Genomic DNA, 24668 nt, shown 5'->3' on the forward strand with positions numbered 1-24668 from the left:
GGAGGGGCTCAGTCCCTCCCCTACCGACCCAACAAGAGAGCGAGAGGGGGGCTCGGCCCCTCCCCTACCGAAAACAGAGGGAGCAAGGGGGGCTCAACCCCTCCCCTGCCGACCCAACAAGAGAGCGAGAAGGGAAGGGGGGGCTCGGCCCCTCCCCTGCCGACCCAACAAGAGAGTGAGAGGGGGGGGGGGGGTCAGCCCCTCCCCTGCCGAAATCAGAGGGAGAAGGGGGGGCTCGGCCCCTCCCCTGCCGAAATCAGAGGGAGAAGGGGGGGTTCGGCCCCTCCCCTGCCAACACAAGAATAGAGCGAGAGAGGGTACGTACCTGTGAAAGGAGAGGAGGAGCCTAGGAAATGGCTTCGGGGCGTCGGTAGGAGAGAGCTCGAGCTGAGCGGGAGAGGAGAGGAGAAATTAGGGCAAAAAAAAATTTGCCCTAATCCTCCTTTTCATCGGAGAATTTTTTTTTAACGCCGAAAAGTGGACGAAAATGACCTTGGGTGCATTGACCACACCCAGGGTCGTGTTGACCGCACCTGCACGCGCACCCACATCGCGACGCATCAACGCAGGTGTGGCACCTATTTTGCCGAGTCCCTGTGACTTAGGCGAGTATCAATGGTGATTACTCATCCCAGTGTATTTAGGAGGCATAATCTGTTGATAAGGATGACATCAACTCAAGTCAAGTAGGCTTATCTCCATCTGGCGTTCAAGAAGGTGGAGCTTCACGTGTTGAAGAAGGTGCAAGCCCGCAAGCCCCTCATATTGATAAATTCAAAGGGTATATCTATGTGAGAAAAGAAAAAGATTCTCCTCCTGTTCAGAAAGTAGAACAAGATAATCATGTGACTCAAGATAACATGAGGAGGTCAGCTAGAATCAGACATCCTATTGAGAGGTAGGTTAGTTATGAAAATTTTTCTATGAATTTTCAGCTATTTTTATCTTAGATTGAGAAGCATGATGAACCCATGGCATTTTACCAAGTTGTGCAATCAAATAAATGGATTGAAGTCATGAATGAAAAAATGGAAGCACTACATTAATGCCAAACATGAAAAATTGTTCTCAGACCCACTGATAAAAATGTTGTTGATTCAAAGTGGGTTTACAAAATCAAGTACAAACCTGATGGCACATAGAATGATACAAGGTCGGGTTTACAAAATAAAGTACAAACCTGATGGCACATAGAATGATACAAGGCCAAACTTATTGCAAAGTGGTTCACTCAGGAATATGGTCAGGATTATGATGAAACCTTCAGTCTTGTGGTAAAGATGAGGGCAATAAGAATTATATTATCTTTAGTTGTTGATCATGAGTAGAATTAAGTGAATTAGATGTCAAGAATGCATTCCTCCATGGAGATTTGAAGGAAGAAATCTACATGGAGCAACCCCTTGGATATGTTGAAGGAGACCTAGGGATACATGTATGCAGACTAAGAAGAGCCATCTATGGTTTGAAACAAGCATCGCGCTCGTGGTTTGAAAGTTTCTCCTTGTAAATACAAAAACATGGGTTCTGCCGATCTCTCTTGGATCCTTTATTATTCATCTTCAAAAGTGAAGGTGTGATTACCTTGTGTTGATATATGTCGATGATATCATTGTTATAGGAAACTCAAATAATCACATTGAAGAAATAAAGAGACTCTTAAGTCGGAGGTTTAAGATGAAAGATCTTGAGGACTTGCGATATTTCCTTGGAGTTGAAGTGGACAGAAATGATGATTACTTGACCCTAACGCAGCACAAGTATACATTGGATTTGTTGAGAAAGTCTGGCATGAAGGATTGCAAGCCTTTATCTACGCCAAGTGTTTTACATCAAAACTCAGTTCACAGGATGGAGAGCTCTACATGGATCCTACAAGATATCGAAGTATAGTTGACATGATTTAATATCTTACCTTTACTGAACCTAACATTGTTTATTCAGTCAACTAAGTGTCACAGTTCATGTATGAACCACAAACAGGGCACATGGATGCAGTCACGAGAATATTGCGGTATTTGAAGGGTACAGTTGGAGATGGGCTTCTATATAAGAAAAATTGGAAAAGTAAAGGTATGCATGACATCACTGTCTACAGTGATGTGGATTGAGCAGGAGATCCTGATGAAAGAAGGTTCGTTTCGGGATATTGCATCTTTCTTGGAAAGAATGAATTATAGAAAACAGAAAGTAGTGGCTAGATCAAGTACTGAAGCTGAATATCGATCTACTGCTGAAGCAACTGCTGAAGTTACTTGGACAAGGCATTTGTTGAATGAGTTGGGGGAACCGATCTCAAAATCTACTTTACTATGTGACAATCAGAGCGCCATCAAAATATCGTTTAATCATATTTATCAGAGTAGGACAAAGCACATTGAGATAGATCTGCATTTCATCTGACAAAAAGTTGAAGATAAAGATATTGAACCTCACTTCATTTCTACAAAAAATCAATGACGAAGAATAGATTTTGGTTTTTAAAGGGCAAGTTGTCCATGGTACATGACCATGCACAACTTGAGGGAGGCTATTAAAGTATCGTGATAATGGGTTGGATCAGTTTAGATCTGGTCCAGATCCAAATTGTATATTGACTGTATATTGTGTGGGTGCGTTTATTGGGGCATACTTGTAACAATGTTTATGTTGTTGGACTATTATGTCTATTAAAATTATTGTATCTCTTATATAAAGGAAAGGAAATAGGTTATGTATCATCTAGGAGAAGACATGATTGATTCAGCCCCAAAATCATGCGTCCTCTTCTTCTTTGTTGATTGGTTCTGGTGTTATTTCAAAATCTAACATAGGGTCCTTCTCCTGTTGTGTCAAAAGAAGGATCATCCTATTTTGTGACTTTCATAGATGACTCTACAATGTTTACTTGGATATACTTTATGAAAAGTAAAAGTGATTTTTTTTTAATTTTTTAAAAACTTTTGTGTCATGGTTGAAAATCAATTTGTAGCTAAGATTAAAATTCTGCGTATTGACTCTGGTGGTGAATACATTAGCTATGTATTTTAAAGATTTCTACAAGAGAAAGGTGTGGTTCACCAAAAAACTTGTCCTTACACTTCTAAGTTAAATGGTGTAGCAGAGAGGAAAAACAAACATATCTTGGAAACAACAAGAGCTCTTTTATTTGATGGAAAAGTACCTAAAGGATTTTGGGCTATGTCACGGGGACTCTTCAACTAGGTGCCGCACTCGCGTCGCACCCGCACCCGCGTCGTGCCCGCACCCGATGCGGTCAACCTGACCCTGGGTGCAGTCAACGCACCCAGAGTCATTTATGTCCAACTTTTGGACTTTATATATATATATATATATATATATAATTTTTTATATTTTTGCTGCACCCCCGCACCCATGTGACATAGATTTTGGGCTGATGCATGCAGTTCAACTGAGCATTTATCAAATAAATTGTATGCCTTCTGGAGTACTAAAAAGCATATCTCTCTTTCAAACTTATGATATATTGAAGGTGTTTGGTTGTGTATGTTTTGTTTTGCTTTCTTGGTTTATCTGAGGGTAAAAAAAGATACAAATGCTATGATCTGATTGGAAAGAAAGTGTGGGTACATGTTTTTTTAAGCTAGCTACTGTAACTTGAGCAAAGCATATATAGTTTGATCACTTCTCTTAGCAAGATTATGGAGACCAGAGGAGCTTTTTCCCTTCCACCAAGTCAGCGCTCATTAATGTATCTTTCGTAGGGTTAGAGTGCTCAATAATCAACACCTGTTCTTTATGTGTTTGATCTTGCTGAAGGAATCATACTGTTGCATGTTGCTCTTCTATTAGTAAATAAAAGTTGTTTTGCCATATAGAAGACTACTGTCACAAAACAACAATGAACAATTGAAATACTGAATAGGGATTTGCAACAGGCCAGCCAGCCATAAATGAGCCGCAGCTCTGTGAAGCGCAGCCCATTGCCAGGCCACCCATGGCCCGGAGGCTGCCTGAACCGACCGAACAGGTGGACAAGGGGCCACGACTATCCAACCAGTCCCAGCCACAAATAAATGAAACAATCAATAAGAGAAAGAAGAATAAATCCCTTTTCCCTTGGCAAATCCTTCGAACTTAACTTAATTCCATGAATGAAACTAAATAGCACCAGATTGGGGCAAAACAACACCAACCAAATGACAAGAAAAACATGGAAAATGAAATTGTGGGAGAACAAAATCTTCGGATCAAGAGAGAGAGAGGGGAGAGATAGGGGGGAGAGGAGCAACCTTGATAATGATGTGGGGGTTGAACCACACCTCATCGATGGTGGGGAGGATGGTGTGGAGGGGGCCTGGCCTCAGATAGACCAAGGTGTTGGCCAGTAGCAGCCCCGCCGTCACCGGCGGCTTCCTCTCCAGCCGATAGAACTCGTTCGCCACGTTCAGCGCCAGAAATGGAAGCATCCCTCTCCATGGCCTCCTGTCCATCCTCTCTCTCTCTCCCCTTCTTCTTCGTCTTGAATTCCGGTTGGTAGCGCCTTCCTCTGTCTGTGCGTGTGCGCCTGTGTTAAGAATGTTGGAGATTTCGAGAAGAGATGAATCGCGTGGTTCCACTCCAGCCGAGAGAGAAACAAAGAGGGAGACGATGGAATACGTGGTTATGGCTTTATTCCTTCCTCGTATTTACGTCTCCATTTCTTTGGCGCTAAGCAATGTTGTCAGAATCCTATACACCCTGAATCGGTTTTCAAAACGATTCAGGAAATTGCCTAATCCCAGAACCAAATCGAGTTGAACGGACCAATTTTTAACCAATAGATGACACGTGTCAAGAAAACATTTTAAATATTTTTAAAAAATTATTAAAAAAAAAGCTCATGTCGTATTGTTTATTTGTTGATTCAACAAGCCAAATTCCAACAATAATGGCAACACTGAGAAAAGGGAATTGGAGAATTTAAACCGGTCATGTTCTTGAAAAGAGGACCCGAACCATGCTCCATAACCACCACGGTTCCCCAGCAGAACGCTGTTAGAATCGTATGAGATCTTAATTGATTTTCAAAATGATTCAGGGAATCGGCCCATTCGGATTCTAAACCGAATCAAGCTGGTCAACCAATTTTTTAACTAGCAAAGGTCACGTGTCAGAAAATTATTAAATAATATTAAAAAAGTTTTAAACGATTCTGAAAAGATGTTTAAAACATAAGCTGAATCGGCTCGTTTTGAATGGATTTTGGGCTGATACGATACAAATCAGCCGATACTTACAACAATGCCCCCAACATACTTTTCTTTTTTTTCTTGGATATTCCACCGGAAAAACCCCACCACCTACTGCACCTTGGCTGGGCTCCGGTTGGTAAAACCCTTTAGGTCTCCCATGACAAAGCAAAGCTTTGGGTTTCGCCCTTTTTGTGTAAGTTTGATAGCTTATCCAGTATTAGATGAAATGAACAAAAAAGATAAAACATAACACTAGTTATATTTGTTCCATAACAACTGTACCAAGTTCTCATAACAACTGTATCAAGTTCAATGTTTGTTTCAAATATCTATTGTTTGATGATGATTTAGAAAGTAATAGATAATGGGTCAGATTACTTCAGTTTTGGATTGTATGATCAACCTCAACCATATACCATATGAGTGTTTTAACATGTTTATTATGGATTTTAACTTCACACACAGATATCAAGTTGGATCTAAAAACTAAAAAATATTTAAAAATTTAGTAATTAAAAAAAATAAGATTTGATATATATATATAAGCTTTAATTGTTGTCTTATTAGATCTAATTATAAAAGTTTATCAAAAAATTATAGATTTTAGCTCTGGATCCAAGTACAAAAAAAAGTGTTCAAATTTTAGGTAATTTGAGAAAAAAATAAGAATTCAAATCTTTTATATACAAACCAAAAACCCTAAAATGCATATTCATAATCATTTTATATACAAACCAAAAACCAAAAATGCAATAAAATAAATCATATTCATATTTTTATACCAAAAAGCGAAATACAAAAATTTATATTCATAAAACCAATACTACAATAAAAACGTCAATTAGCGATAGAAATTTGCGATGAAAATAATCCATCACAATTTTGCCATGGATTAGCGAGAGAAGATGAACCGTCCCTAAAATTTGATTTAGTTGCGAGATTTGCGACGGAACAATTCCGTTGCCAAACCCATCGCTAAGTAACGACGAAATTACATCCATCGCAAACTATGTCGCAACTTAACAACAGAATAGCGATGACTTTTTTTCATCATTGATTAACGACGATGTTTGCGACGGAATATTTTTGTCGTGAATCCGTCGCTAAGTAGCGTTGGTGTTGACAACAGAATTGTTTCATCGTGAATCTGTCGCTAATTTTTGATGTAAAACGTCCATCTAGGGCACAAAATTAACTCCTCTCTCTCTCTCTCTCTCTCTCTCTCTCTCTCTCTCTCTCTCTCTCTCTCTCTCTCTCTCTCTCTCTCTCTCGCTCGCTCGCTCGCTCGCGCGCGCGCGCTGCTCGCCTCAGCCACCTACCTCTCTTCGGCGACCGCCCCGACCACCTCTTCCTTCTTGTGTCTGGCAGACACCTTGACGACCCCGAGAACCCCCCCTCATTGTGTCTCCTCTCGTTTCCCCAACAGCCACTGGCGACTAGAGCTGTCGGCGACTACGCCGACGATCTCCTCATCACCGTCCCTCTCTGACCTTGCTCTCTAGGAGGCTCTCTCGACCGATGACCTCTTTTCCCCGGCGACACCTCCCCCTTCGGCTCAGGTAACCCCTGACTCCCCTCTCTCTTTCTGCTGCATCATCGGCAGTTTCATTTTTCGCCAGGGAGGGGCCGAGCCTCTCTGTCTTACGGGGTGCGATGGAGGGGCTCGGCCCCCTCTCTGTGCTTTTTTTGTCGGGGAGGGGCCGAGCCCTCCCCCTGGGTCGAGCCCTCCCCCTCCCTCCCCTCTGTTTCCCTGTCTTACGAGTTGCGCTGGAGGGGCTCGGCTCCTCCCCTTTTTTTCGCCAGGGAGGGACCGAGCCCCCTCCTTGTTTTTTTTTTTTTGCCAGGGAGGGGTCGAGCCCCCTCCCTATCTCCCTGTCTTACGGGATGCAAGGGAGGGGCTCAACCTCCTCCCTTATTTATTAATTTTTTTTTTTGCCAGGGAGGGGCTGAGCCCCCTCCCTATTTTTTTTTTCACCAGGGAGGGGCCGAGCTCCCTCCCTGTCTCCCTATCTTACGGGATGTGAAGGAGTGGCTCGGCCCCCTCCTATGTTTTTTTTTGCCAGGGAGGGATCGAGCCCCCTCCATGTTATTTTTTTCGCCAGAGAGGGGTTGTGTCCCCTCCCTGTCTCCCTGTCTTACAGGATGAGAGAAAGTGGTTGAGCCTCCTCCCTTTTTTATTGCCAGGGAGGGGCCGATCCCCCTCCGTGTCTTACAGTATGCGAGGGAGGGACTCTGACCCCTCCCTGTTTCCTTTTTTGCCATGGAGGGGTCAAGCCTCCTCCTTGTATTGTTTTGTATATTTGTACTTTGCAGGTACGTTGTTGAGCTAATTGTGTGATTCTTAGTGCTAAGCATCGCATGCGGCTAAAAATGTAATGCAAAAATAAATAAAAAAATACAAAGGCAAAAGCAATTCAAATCGGGTAAATATCCGTGGTGAGTAAGTGATGCAAGTGCATCACATGTTATTTAATTTCTTGGATGCAACACTTTTTTATTCATACTCACTTAGTTGTAGATATCTAGGATTGCTTTGATGGAGTTTGGAGATCATGCTTAGCATGATTTTAATGTATGAAAAATATAAGTTTTCTTATTTTTAAAGTACGGATTCTATGCTAGGCATGATAGTAGTTAGTGGGATATTGGAGTGTGTTTGTTGTAGGTACATGTTTGATATTATTTTGATATGAATGATTTGAATATATTGCAATGTTTAATGTGTCTGTATCCATGCTTGCATGAAGTTATTTTTCATTTGATTATGCCTTCCTTGTAAAATTGTATCATGAAAACATGCTTCAAATGAATGTATCATTTTATGGAATGTGATTTCATATTTCTAAATATCTTCGTGATGTGTATAAATGAATGTATCATTTTATTGAATTCCGGTTGGTAGCGCCTTCCTCTATCTGTGCGTGTGCGTTTGTGTTAAGCCTGTTGGAGATTTCGAGAAGAGATGAATCGCGTGGTTCCACTCCAGCCGAGAGAGAAACAAAGAGGGAGACGATGGAATACGTGGTTATGGCTTTATTCCTTCCTCGTATTTACGTCTCCATTTCTTTGGCGCTAAGCAATGTTGTCAGAATCCTATACACCCTGCATCGGTTTTCAAAACGATTCAGGAAATTGCCTAATCCCATTCTGAACCAAATCGAGTTGAACGGACCAATTTTTAACCAATAGATGACATGTGTCAAGAAAACATTTTAAATATTTTTAAAAAATTATTAAAAAAAAAAAACTCATGTCATATTGTTTATTTGTCGATTCAACAAGCCAAATTCCAACAATAATGGCAACACTGAGAAAAGGGAATTGGAGAATTTAAACCGGTCATGTTCTTGAAAAGAGGACCCAAACCATGCTCCATAACCACCACGGTTCCTCAGCAGAATGCTGTTAGAATCGTATGAGATCTTAATTGATTTTCAAAATGATTCAGGGAATCGGCCCATTCGGATTCTAAACCGAATCAAGCTGGTCAACCAATTTTTTAACTAGCAAAGGTCACGTGTCAAAAAATTATTAAATAATATTAAAAAAGTTTTAAACGATTCTGAAAAGATGTTTAAAACATAAGCTGAATTGGCTCGTTTTGAATGGATTTTGGGCTGATACGAAACAAATCAGCCGATACTTACAACAATGCCCCCAGCATACTTTTTTTTTCTTGGATAATCCAAGGGAAAAACCCCACCACCTACTACACCTTGGTTGGGCTCCGATTGGTAAAACCCTTTAGGTCTCCCGTGACAAAGCACAGGCTGTTTGGGTTTCACCCTTTTTGGGTAAGTTTGATAGCTTATCCAGTATTAGATGAAATGAACAAAAAAGATAAAACATAACACTAGTTATATTTGTTCCATAACAACTGTACCATACCAAGCTTAACGTTTGTTTGGTACTCCAATGTTATGTTTCAAATATCTATTCTTTGATGATGATGTGAAGACAATTTAGAAAGTCATAGATAATGGGTCAGATTACTTCATTTTTGGATTGTATGATCGAATCCGCTCAACCATATGAGTGTTTTAACATGTTTATTATGGATTTTAACTTCACACATAAATATCAAGTTGGATCTAAAAACTAAAAAATATTTAAAATTTTAGCAATTTAAAAAAGATAAGATTTGATATATATATATATATATAAGCTATAATTGTTGTCTTATTAGATCTAATTATGAAAATTTATCAAAAAAATTATAGATTTTAGCTCCGAATATAGATATCAAATTGGATCCAAGTACAAAAAAAAGTGTTCAAATTTTGGGTAATTTGAGAAAAAAAATAAGAATTCAGATCTTTTATATACAAACCAAAAACCTTGAAATGCATATTCATAATCATTTTATATACAAACCAAAAACCAAAAATGCAAGAAAATAAATCATATTCATATTTTTATACCAAAAAGCGAAATACAAAAATTTATATTCATAAAATCAAAAACCAAAATGCAATATATTTATATACAAACCAAAATCCAAAAAAAATAAAATAAAAATTCATATAAATATTTTTTATAAATAAATTATAAACCCCTAGATCATAAATCTATATTCATATTCATATTGATTCAAAGCCCTAATCAAATCAAAAGAAATCCCTAATAAATTTAAATAACAAGCCCTATTTAAAGATGTTTGATTTAAAACCCTAATCAATGAAAATAAAAGGAAAAAACCCTAATCAATAAAAATCAAAGAAAAACCTCCTAATCAAGGAAAATCAAGGAAAAAATCTTAATTATCTAGTAGATCTAACATAATAAAAAAAAACTAATAAAAAAGAAGAAGAACGAAGAAGGGAGAAACATAGAGAGGGACAAAAAGAAAGGAGAAGAAAGAAGAAAAGAGAGAGAGAGAGAACCATTTGGTCATCGGTGGCCTCATTGGCTGTCGGTCACTGGTGGCTTTGCCTGGTATGCACAGGGGTGAGAGAGAGAGAAAAGAGGAGCGGAGAGGAGAATGAGAGAGTCGGGGGACCCCTTCTCTCAACTTTTTTTTCATACCTATGTTCCCCATCCTCGATCTCTCTGTAACAGGGGTGGAGCAAAAATTACACTCATATATGAATACGGCGGATGCATCCAACATTTGTTATAAAATATGTAACAAACTTGAATTTCATCCCGTGCAATGCATTGGACGAGCATTCAAACATGCTCTTGTATGGACTCAACTCAAACTCCGACTCGTAGTGTGCCGAGCCAAGCATAAGCTCATGAAAAGCCCAAGCTAAAACTAGCTCGACCAAATTATGTGTTGCACAGAGTAAAAACTGAAAACAATTATATTCAAACAATGAACCTCCTTTTTGCAAAACATATACCCTAACCTATATGGTTATATAAGTCATTTAAAACATATAATACACTTAAACCAAATATGCTAGACAAAAGGGATTGGTTTATGATTACTAAAAATACTTCGATACAACAACAACAACATCAACTACGCCTTCATCCCAAAACAATTGGGGTCGGCGATATGAACCAAAAAAGAAAATCATTCTGGGTCTTCCATATGAATCCTTCTCCTCCAATCATTTCTATCCAATGACATGCCCTCGATGAGGTTCAAAGCATTCATATCCTTTCCTATCATCTCCATCCATGTCTTCCTAGGCCTACCCTAACCTCTTTTAACTAATATATTTTCCCATTTCTCCATCCTTCTAACTGAAGCATCATTAGGTCTTCGTCGAATATGCCCAAACCATCGTAAACGATTATCTCTCATCTTATTTTCAATGGGTGCAATGCCTACCTTCTTACGTATCTCCTTACTCTGAATCTTATCTTTTATTGTATTTTCACACATCCATCTAAGCATACGCATCTCAACTAAACTCATTTTTTGAATATGATGTCTCTTGGCAACCCAACATTCTATACCATATAGTAAAGCGGGCCTAATAGTCGTCCTATAAAACTTTTCCTTCAACCTCAATGGCATTCTACGATCGCATAACACTCCAGTTGCACTTTTCCATTTTATCCACCCAACCTTTATCCTATGATTTACATCTCCATCAATTTCTCTATACTTTTGAATGATATATCCCAAATATTTAAAACAATCATCTACCGGTATTTCTTGCTCACCAAGCTTCACTACACTCCCATCACTACTTCGTTGCTTACTAAACCGACATTCCATATATTCTGTCTTACTCTTACTCAAATTAAAACCTCTTGCTTCCAATGTATGTCTCCATAATTCTAACTTAGCATTAACCTCGGCTCTAGACTCATCAATCAAAACAATATCATCAGCAAACAACATACACCACGACACATTTTCTTGAATTGATCTCGTAAGCTCATCCATCACTATAGCAAATAGGAAAGGGCTTAAAGCAGATCCTTGATGTAACCCAACCGTTATAGGAAAATTGGTTGTCACTCCTCCACAAGTGCGAACATTAGTTACTACTTCTTCATACATATCTTTAATTATACTAATGTACTTGAGAGCAACACCTTTCTTCATCATTGTCCACCAGAGAACGTCTCTAGGTACTCTATTGTATACCTTCTCCAAATCAATAAAAACCATATGCAAATCTTTGTTCCTCTCTTTATTTCTCTTAATAAGTTGTCTAAGAAGATGTATAACTTCCATAGCTGATCTTTCAGGCATAAAACCAAATTGATTCTCCGATATCATGACAACCTTCCTCAACCTAGACTCAATCACCCTCTCCCAAAGTTTCCTAGTATGACTCATGAGTTTTATACCATGATAGTTTGTGCAATCTTGTATATCATCCTTATTCTTATATAGAAGCACCAAAGTACTCTTCCTTCACTCATTAGGGATCTTATTTGTCCGCCAAATCTTGTTAAAAAGATTTGTCAACCATTCTAAACCTTTCTCTCTCAAGCATTTTCAAGCCTCGATAGGTATACCATATGGGCCAACTGCCCTTCTTGATTTCATTTTCTTCAAAGCCTATGTAATTTTTTTTTTGAATATTGTGCATGAAGTCACGATTCATCTCATGAAAAGGAATGAAGAAGTCTCCAAGATCCTAAGCATGACTTCCATTAAATAGCTTATCAAAATAATTTTTCCATCTCTCATTAATCTCCTCATCTTTGACTAAAACCATTTGCGTTTCATCTTTGATACATCTAACCATATTCAGATCCCTCGACTTTCTATCTCTCATCTTTGTAAGCCTATAAATATTCTTCTCGCCCTCTTTGGTATCCAACTTGTCATAAACCTCCTTGTATACCTTATCCCTCGCGTTTCGAACTATTTTTTTATCTTCCTTCTTTGTTATCATATGCTTCTCTAAATTCTCATTATCATGACTCTTACTTAGATTTCTATAACACTCTCTTTTAACCTTAATAGCTAATTTGACATCTTGTTCCACCATGATGTATCCTTACCTAGCGGTGTACCGCCTTTAGACTCACCCAATACCTCCTTAGCCACCTTTTTCATGCCACCCGCTATCTTATTCCACATTGATTCTGAATCCTCCTCGAGACACCAATCAACTTCCTTAACTACCTGCTCTACAAACATACCTTGTTTAGCTCCTTTCAGTGCCCACCACTTAATTCTAGGATCTATCCTATGTCTATCACTTTTGCGGCATTGTCTAATTCTAAGATCTAAAATTAAGACTCTATGTTGTGTAACTACATTTTCTTCCGGTATAACCTTACAATCGATGCAACAACCCCTATCTCTCTTTTTAAGTAGGAAAAAATCTACCTGACTCGTATTAATCCCACTTTTAAATGTTACTAGGTGAGACTCCCTCTTCCTAAACCAAGTGTTTGCTAAGATCATATCATAGGACAAACCAAAATCTAAAATATTTTCTCCACTTTTGTTTCTTTCTCCTATACCATAGCCTCTATGGATACTCTCAAATCTATCCCTACTAATGCCTACATGTCCATTAAGGTCACCGCCGATGAAAAACTTTTCTCCATAAGATATCCCTTGTACTACTTTATCTAAATCTTTCCAAAATTGATGCTTAATAGAATCATCTAAACCTACTTGAAGTGCATAAACACTAATAATATTAATAATATTCATACCTAATACTAATTTAATAAGTAAAATCCTATCACCCTTTCTATGGACCTCAACTATATTATCTATAAACTCACAACTCATAACAATTCCTACTCTTTTTCTATTTCTATTTATTCCTATATACCAAATCTTATATCCCCAAGGTTCTATCACTTTTGTTTTCTCACCTACCTATTTGGTCTCTTGTAGACATAAAATATCAATCTTCTCCTGCACATAACATCTACTAACTCTACCAACTTACCAGTTAAAGACCCTATGTTTCAAGTGGCTAACCTAATTTTATGGTCTTGGACTAACTTCTTTACCCCCACTCGTCCAACAAAGTGAAGGAACCCTTGCCTATTTGACACCACACCCGGGCACCGGTGTGAGGCGTCGCTTCCGGGCGATGACCTAGCAACCCTTGCCCATTTATCACTGCCTCCGAACCTATAGTACAACGTGTCGCTTAATAGAGAACGCCCAGATGAAATTCTCATATTGGTTCATATTCATAAGGTATGACTAAGTTTTTATGTTGGGGCCTACCGCAACCCTCCTCCTTTATCCGGGCTTGGGACCGGCAGTGTATAACTATAACTAAAAATACTTCGATGATCATCTAAAAGGGTATACACGCTATAAATGTGACCTAGTGCTTCATTATCCCAAATCACTGATGGGTTTTCAAACTTTTAATAGGTTAGAGATAAAGAATCATGCTTGGCTTCATTGTAGGTGAAATCTTTGTTTTTTTTTTAAATTACTCGATTTTCACTTTTATTGGTTAAAATAAATCTCTCTCTATGTATATATATAAATAGAAAGAGAAAGTAATGTGTAAGTTTCAAGTCATTTATCTCCCTGACCATCTCAAACCCCTTTAACAAACATTTACACTTGTTTTTTACTTAATCTAAAGGCGTAAATGTGATCTTTATGCTTTATTTAGTAGAAAACATGTATTGGCTTAAACAATTTTTATGTTTAGATATATTTTTAGCTAAACAAAAAAAAAACAATAGATATTACACTAAAAACTTGATTAACTAAAAATCAAGAATTCTTATAAAATTGTTTTGATCAGAAACATGTTTCTCAATGAATAACCAATGATAAAAGCATCAGTATATTTGGATTAAGCCACATATAAGTGGGTTATTAAAAAGGTGTGGGATAGTTTGAGAGATAAATGGTTTGGAACTTACACATTATTATATATGTGTGTGCTGCTTTTATGCTTGACATTTACATGCAAATCACTTAACTCCAAATAATTAGGTCCAACTTATTTTCATATTAGAGAAAGCAAGGGGCAAATCCTTTAAAATTTAAAGGACCTCAAATGCCCTTATTCAAAAGAACTCGTGCCTCGTATGGGTATAGACTTAATTAATTTTGGTTTACTTGGTTGAATTTAAACATGTTTTGCATGAGAACATTATAAAACCACTTGTGTCATGCTTGCTGTGACAAAATAGTATAATAAAATCTTGTTAGCAACATAGGCCAAAATGTTGGTTTTTAAATTAAACTGAGTATATTTGTTGAATTCACATTACGGGTGTTTTGCATCTAAATGCCAAATAGACTACTTATCTCATGCAACAAAATTATTTTTGAATTAAAATAAAAAGCTTGCTTATAATAGAAAAAAAAGTAGAATAACGCAAGTTATAGTTGAAATTAAGATGAATGCTATTACAACTAACTTATTTCTAGCCAATCAAATTCAAAATATTATATAATATCTTCCTTCGAATAATTAAGCCTAACTTATTCTAGTATGTAGAGAAAACAAGTAACGAGCAAGTCTTTTGATATTAAAATCTACATCAAATGCCCTTACTCAACAAAACCCATGCCTCTATAGGTATAGATTTAATTTAGTCTTGGTCTACTTGGTTGAATTTACTTTCAAGAATGTTTTGCGTGAAAACATTGTAAAACCACTTGTTCCATGCTTGATGCAACGGAATGGCACAACAAAATCCTTTTAGTAGTATGGGCAAAAACACTGATTTTTAAATTAAACTGAGTACATTTGTTGAGTTCACTTTCAAGGGTGTTTTGCATCTAAATGCTATAAAATATCACTTGTCTCATTCTTGTTATAAAGTTATCATGGAACCAAATCTTTTTAGAGTTAAAATAAAATAAAAAATTTGCTTACATATAGGATAGAATGTGGCATAACTCAAGTCATCGGTGCCAGTCCCTTCGACTGTTTACAATTCATTGGATCAGAATTTGAATCAGATCCAACCCACATAGATCAGTGCCAATTTTTTAGAATGGTTATAATAAATTGGATCTAGATATGGATCGAGTCCAAACCCACTAAGATTGGCTCCAAACCCTTAAACTGACTCTTATCCATTGGAAGTTTGGACCTATTCTAATATACTAAATACTTATGCTTTGAGTTTTATAAGTTCGTTTTACAAAAAGTTTGGTGCATTGAAAAGCTAACATCATCAGTTACAATCAGTCTTTTGAGCTTAACACCAAATTCAATAATTTGAAATATAAAAAATGCCTTCAAAGTGGGATCTACTTTTCAAACATATTATTTTTTAAACCAAGAACATGTTTTGGCTATAACTTTTCACTCTAATAACATATAGAAGTGATTTTTGGTTAGTTGAAAAGCTAGAAACCTCTACTTTTGGTTTAAAATGATTAAGGATGCTAGTTTATGGGTAAAAAGATGCAAAACTATTTTTTTTTTAAATACTTGAAAACATTGAAACTTATGGTTTTTTTTTTAAATATTTATCGAATAGAAATTTTTAATGTAATCTTTTAGAAATGTATGAGTGTGCTTGGAGATGTTTGGGCATGCCTCCCAATTTTTTTTTTCCATTTAAAAAAAGTTCACACCTTAGTCCTTTTGAGTGCTAACATACATCTCAATTTAGACAAGTCATAGCATTTATGTCAGGCCAACCCGAATGTTGGTTTAGAACCCAAAAAAAATTTGGGTGTCAACCTCTGCAAGGTTTTATACATGAATGAAAACATAGAAAGTGGAAATAAATTAACAAAGAGTTGTGGCCACATAAATATAATAAAATCACAAGAAAGGAAGAGTAACACGGATAAATTAAAAGAATAAAGTAAATCAGAAAGGGCGAAAGTGATGTTTGTTGTTGGTATGACATGAACTTAACTACTTAAGTAGATCTTAAAGGAGAACCAACATCACAATTCATGACTTCTAAATTTTAGATGCAAGGCTGAGAGAGAGAGAGAGAGAGAGAGTGTGGAAGGGGGTAAAAAGGGTGGAGAACCCACCAACAGAGGCTCCACGTGGTTGGTAAGAGTTGTCACTGTATGTCTCCTTGTGGTGGGACATTGCGAGTTCAAATCCCAATGGTAAATAATAATGGGGCCTAACCCCAGCTTGCCTTTCAAAAAAAGAGGGAGAAAGTGTCTCAAAGAAGGAAGGAGATTGGTGATATATATATATATATATATATATATATATATATATATATATATATATATATATATATATATATATATATGAGTGATGGGTCTGTGCTAAACCACATTGGTGCTAAATTGGATTTAAAGTGCACTGACCGTCCATTGTGCTGGTTGATGGACATTGTGCAAAAAATACAAAAATCACATTTTTTACCTTTGTTGGCACATTAAAAGTGCCAGTAAAGGTCACAAACCTTACTGATGCTTTTAGTGCGCCACTAAAAGTCAAACACATTTTTTAAAAAGATCTTTACTGTAGCATTAAAAGCACCGATTAAGGTTCTAGACCTTTTAACAGTACTGTTAATGCACCATTAAAGGTCAAAAACACAATTTTTGTATTTTTTGTGCATTGATCGTCCATCATAGCTCACGATGGATGGTCAATGTGCTTTATCACCAAATGGGTTTAGCACAGACTCATCTCTCTCTCTTTCTCTCTCTCTCTCTCTCTCTCTATATATATATATATATTATGTGTTTCGATGAAAAAAATGATATTTGGAGCCTAAAAATTTTACAAAGATTTTGGACTATTGATTTTCGAACCTTATAAAAACCCACCCATGTGTTGGAATCAAACACTTTAAGAGTTGATCCCTATAAAATCAAATACATAGATCAGTCAAAATATAAAAATAAAACAGAAAAAATACCGAAAAACTCATTTAGCACGTATCTTTTGCACCTACCCTTTCAGTGTTTTTTTTTGGGTTACAACCCCATAAATGTATTGGGCATGGTCGATTTAGGAAGAATCCACAGCTTGATCATGTGTTTTCAATGAACAAAATGATATTTGGAGCCTTTTAAATTTACAAAGATTTTGGACCATTGATTTTTTGAACCTTATAAAAACCCACCCATGTGTCAGAATCAAATTCTTCAAGAGTTGATCCCTATAAAGAATCGAATTCTTCAAGAGTTGATCCCTATAAAATCAAGTAGATAGATCACATCTGTACGGTCAAAATATCAAAATAAAGTGAAGAAACCCTGAAAAACTCATTTAGCAAGTATCATTTCATACCTACCCATTACTCTCTCTCTCTATATATACCTCACTTCATCCATGCTTGACCCGTACCAGATGGTTTTTTTAAAAAAGTTTGGTATTTTTTCAAAATTCCAACCTTATAGATGTGTTCTACTTGCTTGTTTTCATAGTCATCAAGTCTTGAATCATTTGATTCCGACGCTTGGATAGGTTTTTATAAGGTTTCAAAATCAACAGTCTATATTTTAAAACTTTCAAGGCTCAAAAACCATTTTTTTCATCTAAAATGCATGATCTAAGAGTCGATTTCTAGTGAATCCATCATGCAGAACACCTCCATAAGGTCGGATTTTTGAAAAAAAATCTCATTGGGTATGGGTCGGGTATATTACCAATATATATATATATATATATAGAGACAGAGAGATCAGGCTGGAGATTGCAGAGAGAGAGAGAGAGAGAGAGAGAGAGATCAGGCTGGAGATTGCAGAACATATGGGGGGAAGGCAACCAGTCCGGCAATAGCTTCATCTAACGGGGAGGATGAGCTCTGGTGATTTGCTTAGGTGGAATGAAAGAAGAAATCCACAAAAACCCTCATTTTAGTTTTTTACTTTTGGTTAAATGGTAGAAACAGAAAAGATGGGTAATATGATCATTTTCACATACCAAACCATGGTAAACCTAAACCCACTTTAGTTGAGAGAGGCGTGTATTTGAGAATTATTTTGCTAACCCAGCGGTATTTTGTAATTTTAAAAAAGCTAAGCCGTGTTTGTAAATATATCAAAGGAGTGTGTTTGTACATTTTCCTTTTCCTTTTTTTGAAAAAAATTACAAATACCCACTCAACCTTTGAAAAATTAACAATGGGTACTCAGGTTTAGAAACTTATTCTCAAACACCCCATTGATGAAACTTGAAGACCCTCGCCATGGTCAAACGCTAGTTAACCAACGTAAAAGGACATTTATACCTTGGGTTTCTAAGAACTATCTACCTCTTTTTACTGTCTTTTACTTTCTCGCCATGATCAAACGCTGGTTAACCAACGTAAAAGGACATTTATACCTTTAGTTTCTAAGAAATATCTACCTCTTTTTACTGTCTTTTACTTTCTCTTCTAAAAGAAATGGTTTTACCTAATAGAGTGTCTTCTTTGTCGGAACTGTCACTCACCATATCCTCTCTCTATCTCGTCATCTCTTTGCAGCTGTCTCAATCTCACTGACAAGCAAGAGATTCTCAATTAATCCAAAACCTAACTCCATAATTAGGGTTTATATCTTTTTTTTTTTTGGTATTACTTTCCCTTTAAATCGTGACCTTGAATGCATCATTTTCCTCTCCCTCTCGTCTTTCATTTTGAAACCTAAAATGCTGAAAACCATCATGCCAATATCTATTATGTTTCTTTGTGGAGGTGGAATGGGATCAATGCCGATGTTCCGGCTAAAAGCAAATGCCAGTTTCGGTGAGTCAGAGAGGTCAGGGGAACGTCCCCTTTTTTAAGGATAGGGGTATAAAACCAGGCAAGGACTTGTTTAAGGGTATAAGCGTCTTTTGACATAGGTTTACCAGTGACTGACCAGGGTAAGAGTAGGGATGGCAGCAGGGCGGGGGACAAGGTCTCCACCCCCGCCCCGCCTCAAGATTTTATCCTCCACCCCTGCCTTCATTCCCGTTTCATGTCCTCCATCCTCGGTTCAAACAGGGGCGGGGCGGGGATATTGCGGTGAAAAGTGGTCGGGGCAGGGATGAGGCGGGGACGGGAAAAGTGTACGTCCATCCCCGCCTACACCCCCGAACGGGGATGGATTTTAACCTTCGTCCCCGCCTCCATCCCCGTTTCATACCCTTCATCCCCGATTCAAACGGGGCGAGGCGGGCCCCGCTTTCCCCTGGTCCACTGCCATCCCTAGGTAAGAGCCATAGCTGCCATACTTTTTTTTTAACATAAAGGTGAAATCATACATTTTATCAGGTTACTGCCCCTTTTTGAGTAGGGATGGTAGTGAACCGGGAGAAAATGAGGCCCCACCCTGTTTAGCCCATTTGGACAAGGATGGAGGACATGAAACGGGGATAGAGGAGAGGATGAATGTTAAAATCAAAACCTATGCAGGGATGGAGGCGAGGAATGACTTACGCTTTATTCCGCCCTACCTTTAAGAATGACAGTGGACCGAAGAGAAATGAGGCCCCCACCCTGCCTCGTCCTGTTTGAACCCAGGATGAAGGATATGAAACGGAGATGAAGGCAGGAATAGAGGTTAAAATCAAAACTCATGAGGGTTCTAAGGGCAGGGATGAAAGGCAAAATTTTGAGATAGAGGAGGGATGGAGACCTTGTCCCCTGCCTCCGAACCGATCCACTGGCATCCCTATTTTTGAGCTTGCTAGGCTGACCATAAGGGCCAGCAGACTGAATTGGCAGCATCCGATGCTTAACAAAAAAAGGACGAATCCAACTGAGGTCCGTCCGACCCACCCCACTTGGCCTGCGCCATAAAAAGTACATCCGTTACTGTCAGACCAGACCAGACCAGGCGTGTGTTTGAGAATTATTATTTAAACCCAGGTGCCCATTCGTAATTTATCAAAAGTTGAACGTGTATTCGTAAATATTTTTAAGGAAATGGTCACATGGCTTTATTGCATGTTAGGCTCTTACAGTTAAAATTTTAAATTCTATTCCTGAAAAAAAAGCGAGAGAGTAACTGGAACTCCATGCGGATGAGCTTTTCCACTACAGTAAGATAAAGTTGACGCCACTGTATTTACCTATAAATAATGAGATTATTTCCTAAGGTGGGCCGTACCAAATGCCACAATGAGTCAACTAAGGTAGTTACTAGGGGTGGCAAAACCTGACAGGACCCGCCACCCTGCCTCTTAGGCGGGTTCGGGTTTGGCTTAAACCGGTTCGTGTCATACACCGGTCAACCCACCTAACCCGTTTATTAAACGGGTCAGGTTCATGTTAGGGGTATGCCAACCCGCCAACCCGGCTGACCGGTTTAATAAACGGGTTAGGCAGGTGGGTCAATCTGTTTACCCAAACCCGACCCGCCAACCCGTTTACCCGCCAGCTAACCCGTTTACCCGACCCAACCTGTTTATTAAACGGGTTAACCGGGTCATGTCGGGTTACCCGTTTAATAAATAGGTTGGGTTCGTGTTTGCCACAGCCGACCCGTTTAATAAACGGGTCGGGTTCGTGTTGAGGTATGCTGACCTGCCAACCGGCCGACACGACCCGCCAATCCGACCCGATTGCCACCCCCTAGTAGTTACAAGGTTTGGCTTCTCATGCTACTCAACTCAAAAAAGACAAGTTTTTTTTTTCGACAGAGAAAGCTTAGGCAGACCTCTACCACCAGTTATACAACCATGTACCATTGGGATTCGAACTTGAAACGTTCCAACACAAGGTGAAGTAAACTAACTGCTCCTGATAAGCGGAGGCCCCTGTTGGTAAAAAAAAGACAGATGAATAACTGTCATTTTGTTAAACTTATCTAATACTCAGCCATGCGTTACTCATTTGAGTTATCCTCAAATAACAACATCGTTAGTTACTGTTATCTTCAACAAACAAAGATCGTGAGTTGTTACTCACTATTTGTGTTATCCTCGGCAACAGCATCGTATAAGGCTGATTTATCTTGTATTTTAATATCCAGTTGCACCTTTCCTAATCTGTAGGAAGGTATTTTATTATTTACGGCTGATGTACAAATAAAGAAAATGAGCCAATGTATCGTATATAACAGATTCTACTAAATGAAAAGAAGATAACTTGCTCTTCTTCCCATGGTATCAAAGCAAAGGATATCGTGAGACCTATTCTCTCAAAACCAGCATCAACTAGGGTCAGTTGCTGGGATCTTTGTGTTTTCTATGCATTCAATCTTCACTGCAGCAAACATACCATCATCGTGTTTTGCTATTGTGAAGCCCTGTTTAGAGCATCTTGCTTTCCATAGATATTTAATTTTTCTCTGATTCGGTCTTGCTATCCAGTGGGATAATTTTAGTTTCGAGCACTCTTTCTAACATGGCAGATGAAGGTGCTAGGTCGATTCAGAGTAGCGGATCTAGCGGCCATGGATCATACTCAACTATTGGTGAGTTGAACGCTAATTCATTTTTTTACATCATTTGGACAATCTGAGACAAATATTGGTTACCAGCCCTCTTATGGGTGATAACTATGCATCATAAAGTTGTGTCATGACTGTGGCTCTATCAACAAAAAATAAAATAATCTTTGTTGATGATTCCCTAAATTGAATTGAATAAAATAAAATAAAAGCCTAAGCTAAAAAGAAAATGGTCTTTAGTGCTCTATGCTTCTAGTCCCTTTGATCTTTACTGATTATGTTTCTCACATATCTTAATATGATTAGTACTTAAGGGCTCTCTGAGGAGCTCGAAAGGTCTTTTGAGGGGACCTTTTAGGGACCTCAGAGGGCTCTTTGGAGGTATTTTCGAGGGCTCACCGCACAATCAAACACTTTTCTGCAAAACAAAATTCATAAAACACAAAAACACAAAAGAAAACTAAACAAAAATATAATGTTAGTTTGAGCAAAAATCATAAAAAAAGAAACTAACTTACATGAAACAAATTACTATACTAAAAGACAAAATAGCAAAACTAACTATGTAACAAACAAGAAACTAATAACAACTTATAAAATAAACTAACTATTTTGAACAACTATGAAACTAACTACTTGATTTAACACTAATGACTTGGAACAATCAAATGGCAACTAACAAGTTAGTTATGGGAATAAAGAAACCATGAATGACATTAACTAAAGAATGTCTAACTAAACATGCAATAAACTAAACAAATTAAGGTACTTAAACAACAAAAGACATTAACTACAATTGATCAAACAAAAACAAAGAGGTATCTACTCTAATATATGTTAAACTACATGCTATTTGAGATACTAAATTAATACTAAGTCAAACTAACTATAAGAGCTCGTAACTAAATCACAAACTAATAGAAATAAAACAAAGTGCTTAATTGATCCTAAAACAAAATTGACACTTAAAAAAAATGTAACTGCTGAACAGAAATTTAATTAGACTGATGAAAGCATGCAGGCTACAATAGAATCTCGCATGCCTTTGAACCGGTTCACGATGGAAGTGACAGGTCACGCGGATCAACGAGAATAGCTGAACTAGCGTGATCGTAACTGCTGCGGAACACAGCCTGCGTGAAATGAGATGTTCACGCAGGTTGTGTGGTGTTTCTCAACAGTGTGAATGCAAGATTAAGCGATCAGCTATCGAGCCTTTATAGGAAAAAAATATTACACACTGCGTTGACACAAAACACGAAAAAAAAGAGAACCAAGTCTATGACCTAAAAGATTTCTAATCTAATCTGCTGAATGCATAAACTGAATATAACCGAGTAAAACAAAAAACTCAGCTCTTACACTATAGAAAACAATAATGCCAAAATATATAGTTATTTTTTTTTGCAATGAATAAATGTAAACCGTCTACACTAGACGCGACGATCAAACAATGTTATATGCTAAGACACGATGCTATGCATGTAGTCTACAAAATAAATAAAACTAATCTAAATACTAAACTATGGATAAATGGGGAAGAAGAGACTCACCGAGCAGCTCACCTCCGATGGACGGGCTGAGAAGGAAAAACAACTTTTCCACTTATTGCAAGCACCTTTCGATGAAAAAGAAAGAAAGACCAACGAAGATAGGGGCAAGAAGAAGAAGAAAAGAAAGAAGAAGAGGGAAGAGAGAGGGAAAGAAGAGGGAAGAGAGAGGCAAAGGGGGGGCTTCAAGAAGGAAAAAATGTGTTTCTCTTCTCAAAATTTCCTTTTTATAGTTTTCTAATTAGGTTTTTAGAAAATCTTTCAAAAAGAGTCCACAATTTTTTAATATTTCAAAAAACCTCTCTTTCTAAAACTATTTTCTAAAAACTTAATTAGTTTCCTCAAATTACTAAAAAAAAAGGCTCAAATTGCATTTTTGATAAAATTCATGAAAACCTTCGCAAACAAGCATTTTTAAACGATTATTGCATATGATCATGCATGAAAATGTATGAAATTATGCATAAATTTTTTGCATGATCATTGCTCCAACTCAATTTTTCACAACTGTGATCTTTTTTGGCACAATCTCTGTTTACTACTGCTCATTATTGGAATGTAACAAACATGTTGGGCATAATCTTTCAGGGGTAGGCAGACCCTCATCATGGTCAGTAACTCAAGAAGTTCCTGCATGATTTTATTAGTAAATGGAGGGGGCTTAATCCCTTGCTTGACTATCATAACAAAAGAGGAAAAGAAAAAGAAAGCTTTGCAACTATATTGCACCGAAGTAACAGGCAAACTGCAAAATAAGAGAAGAAAATTAAAAGATCATGAAATGAAGAAATTTTTGGGTAACTTCTGCATCTCATTGTAGTCCAAGGCATGCAAAATATCTCACATATACAGAAATTGCACCCTCAAAAGTTCATGCTATATCGGATATAAACTATGATGACTGAGTTCCTTAAAACTAAAAAAAGGAAGGTGTCTTGCCAACCCTTTTATGACAGTACATTGTGAGTGTTCCAGACCGCCATGTTTTTCACCTTTTTATTTATGATGTATATACATCTTTGGTACTCTCGAGTGCCTTAAAAAGGCCTTACGGCTTAAGAACCCCATGTATTAAGACCCTCTCTTCTCGTCTTGATGTACTTTGCTTTCAAATATCTAGAAAGATTTTTTTTGCATCCTCACCTCTTCGCTCTCTTTGTGATTGTTCATGTGCATGCTCTTGCTTTCGCTTGTGCGCGTGTGTTGTGAGTAGATTGTGCGCTTAAAAGGCCTACTTTCGATGTTTGTGATTACCCAAAGCTA

At 37.7% G+C, this 24668-nt stretch overlaps 1 protein-coding gene across 1 annotated transcript in view; it reads right to left on the reverse strand.

Annotated features, from left to right (window-relative positions):
* RBL14 (RHOMBOID-like protein 14) overlaps positions 1–4603 on the reverse strand; it is a 68142-nt gene extending 63539 nt beyond the window's left edge. The window contains exon 1 of the mRNA XM_090018954.1: positions 4254–4603. Within this exon, the coding sequence (XP_089875080.1) occupies positions 4254–4454 (201 nt within the window). The 5' untranslated portion in view covers positions 4455–4603. The remainder of the gene's footprint in view (positions 1–4253) is intronic.
* Positions 4604–24668: the final 20065 nt, after the last annotated feature.

This window comes from Nuphar pumila, chromosome 10 (assembly GCF_984573655.1).
Source record: "Nuphar pumila chromosome 10, dmNupPumi1.hap1.1, whole genome shotgun sequence".
NCBI lineage: Eukaryota > Viridiplantae > Streptophyta > Magnoliopsida > Nymphaeales > Nymphaeaceae > Nuphar > Nuphar pumila.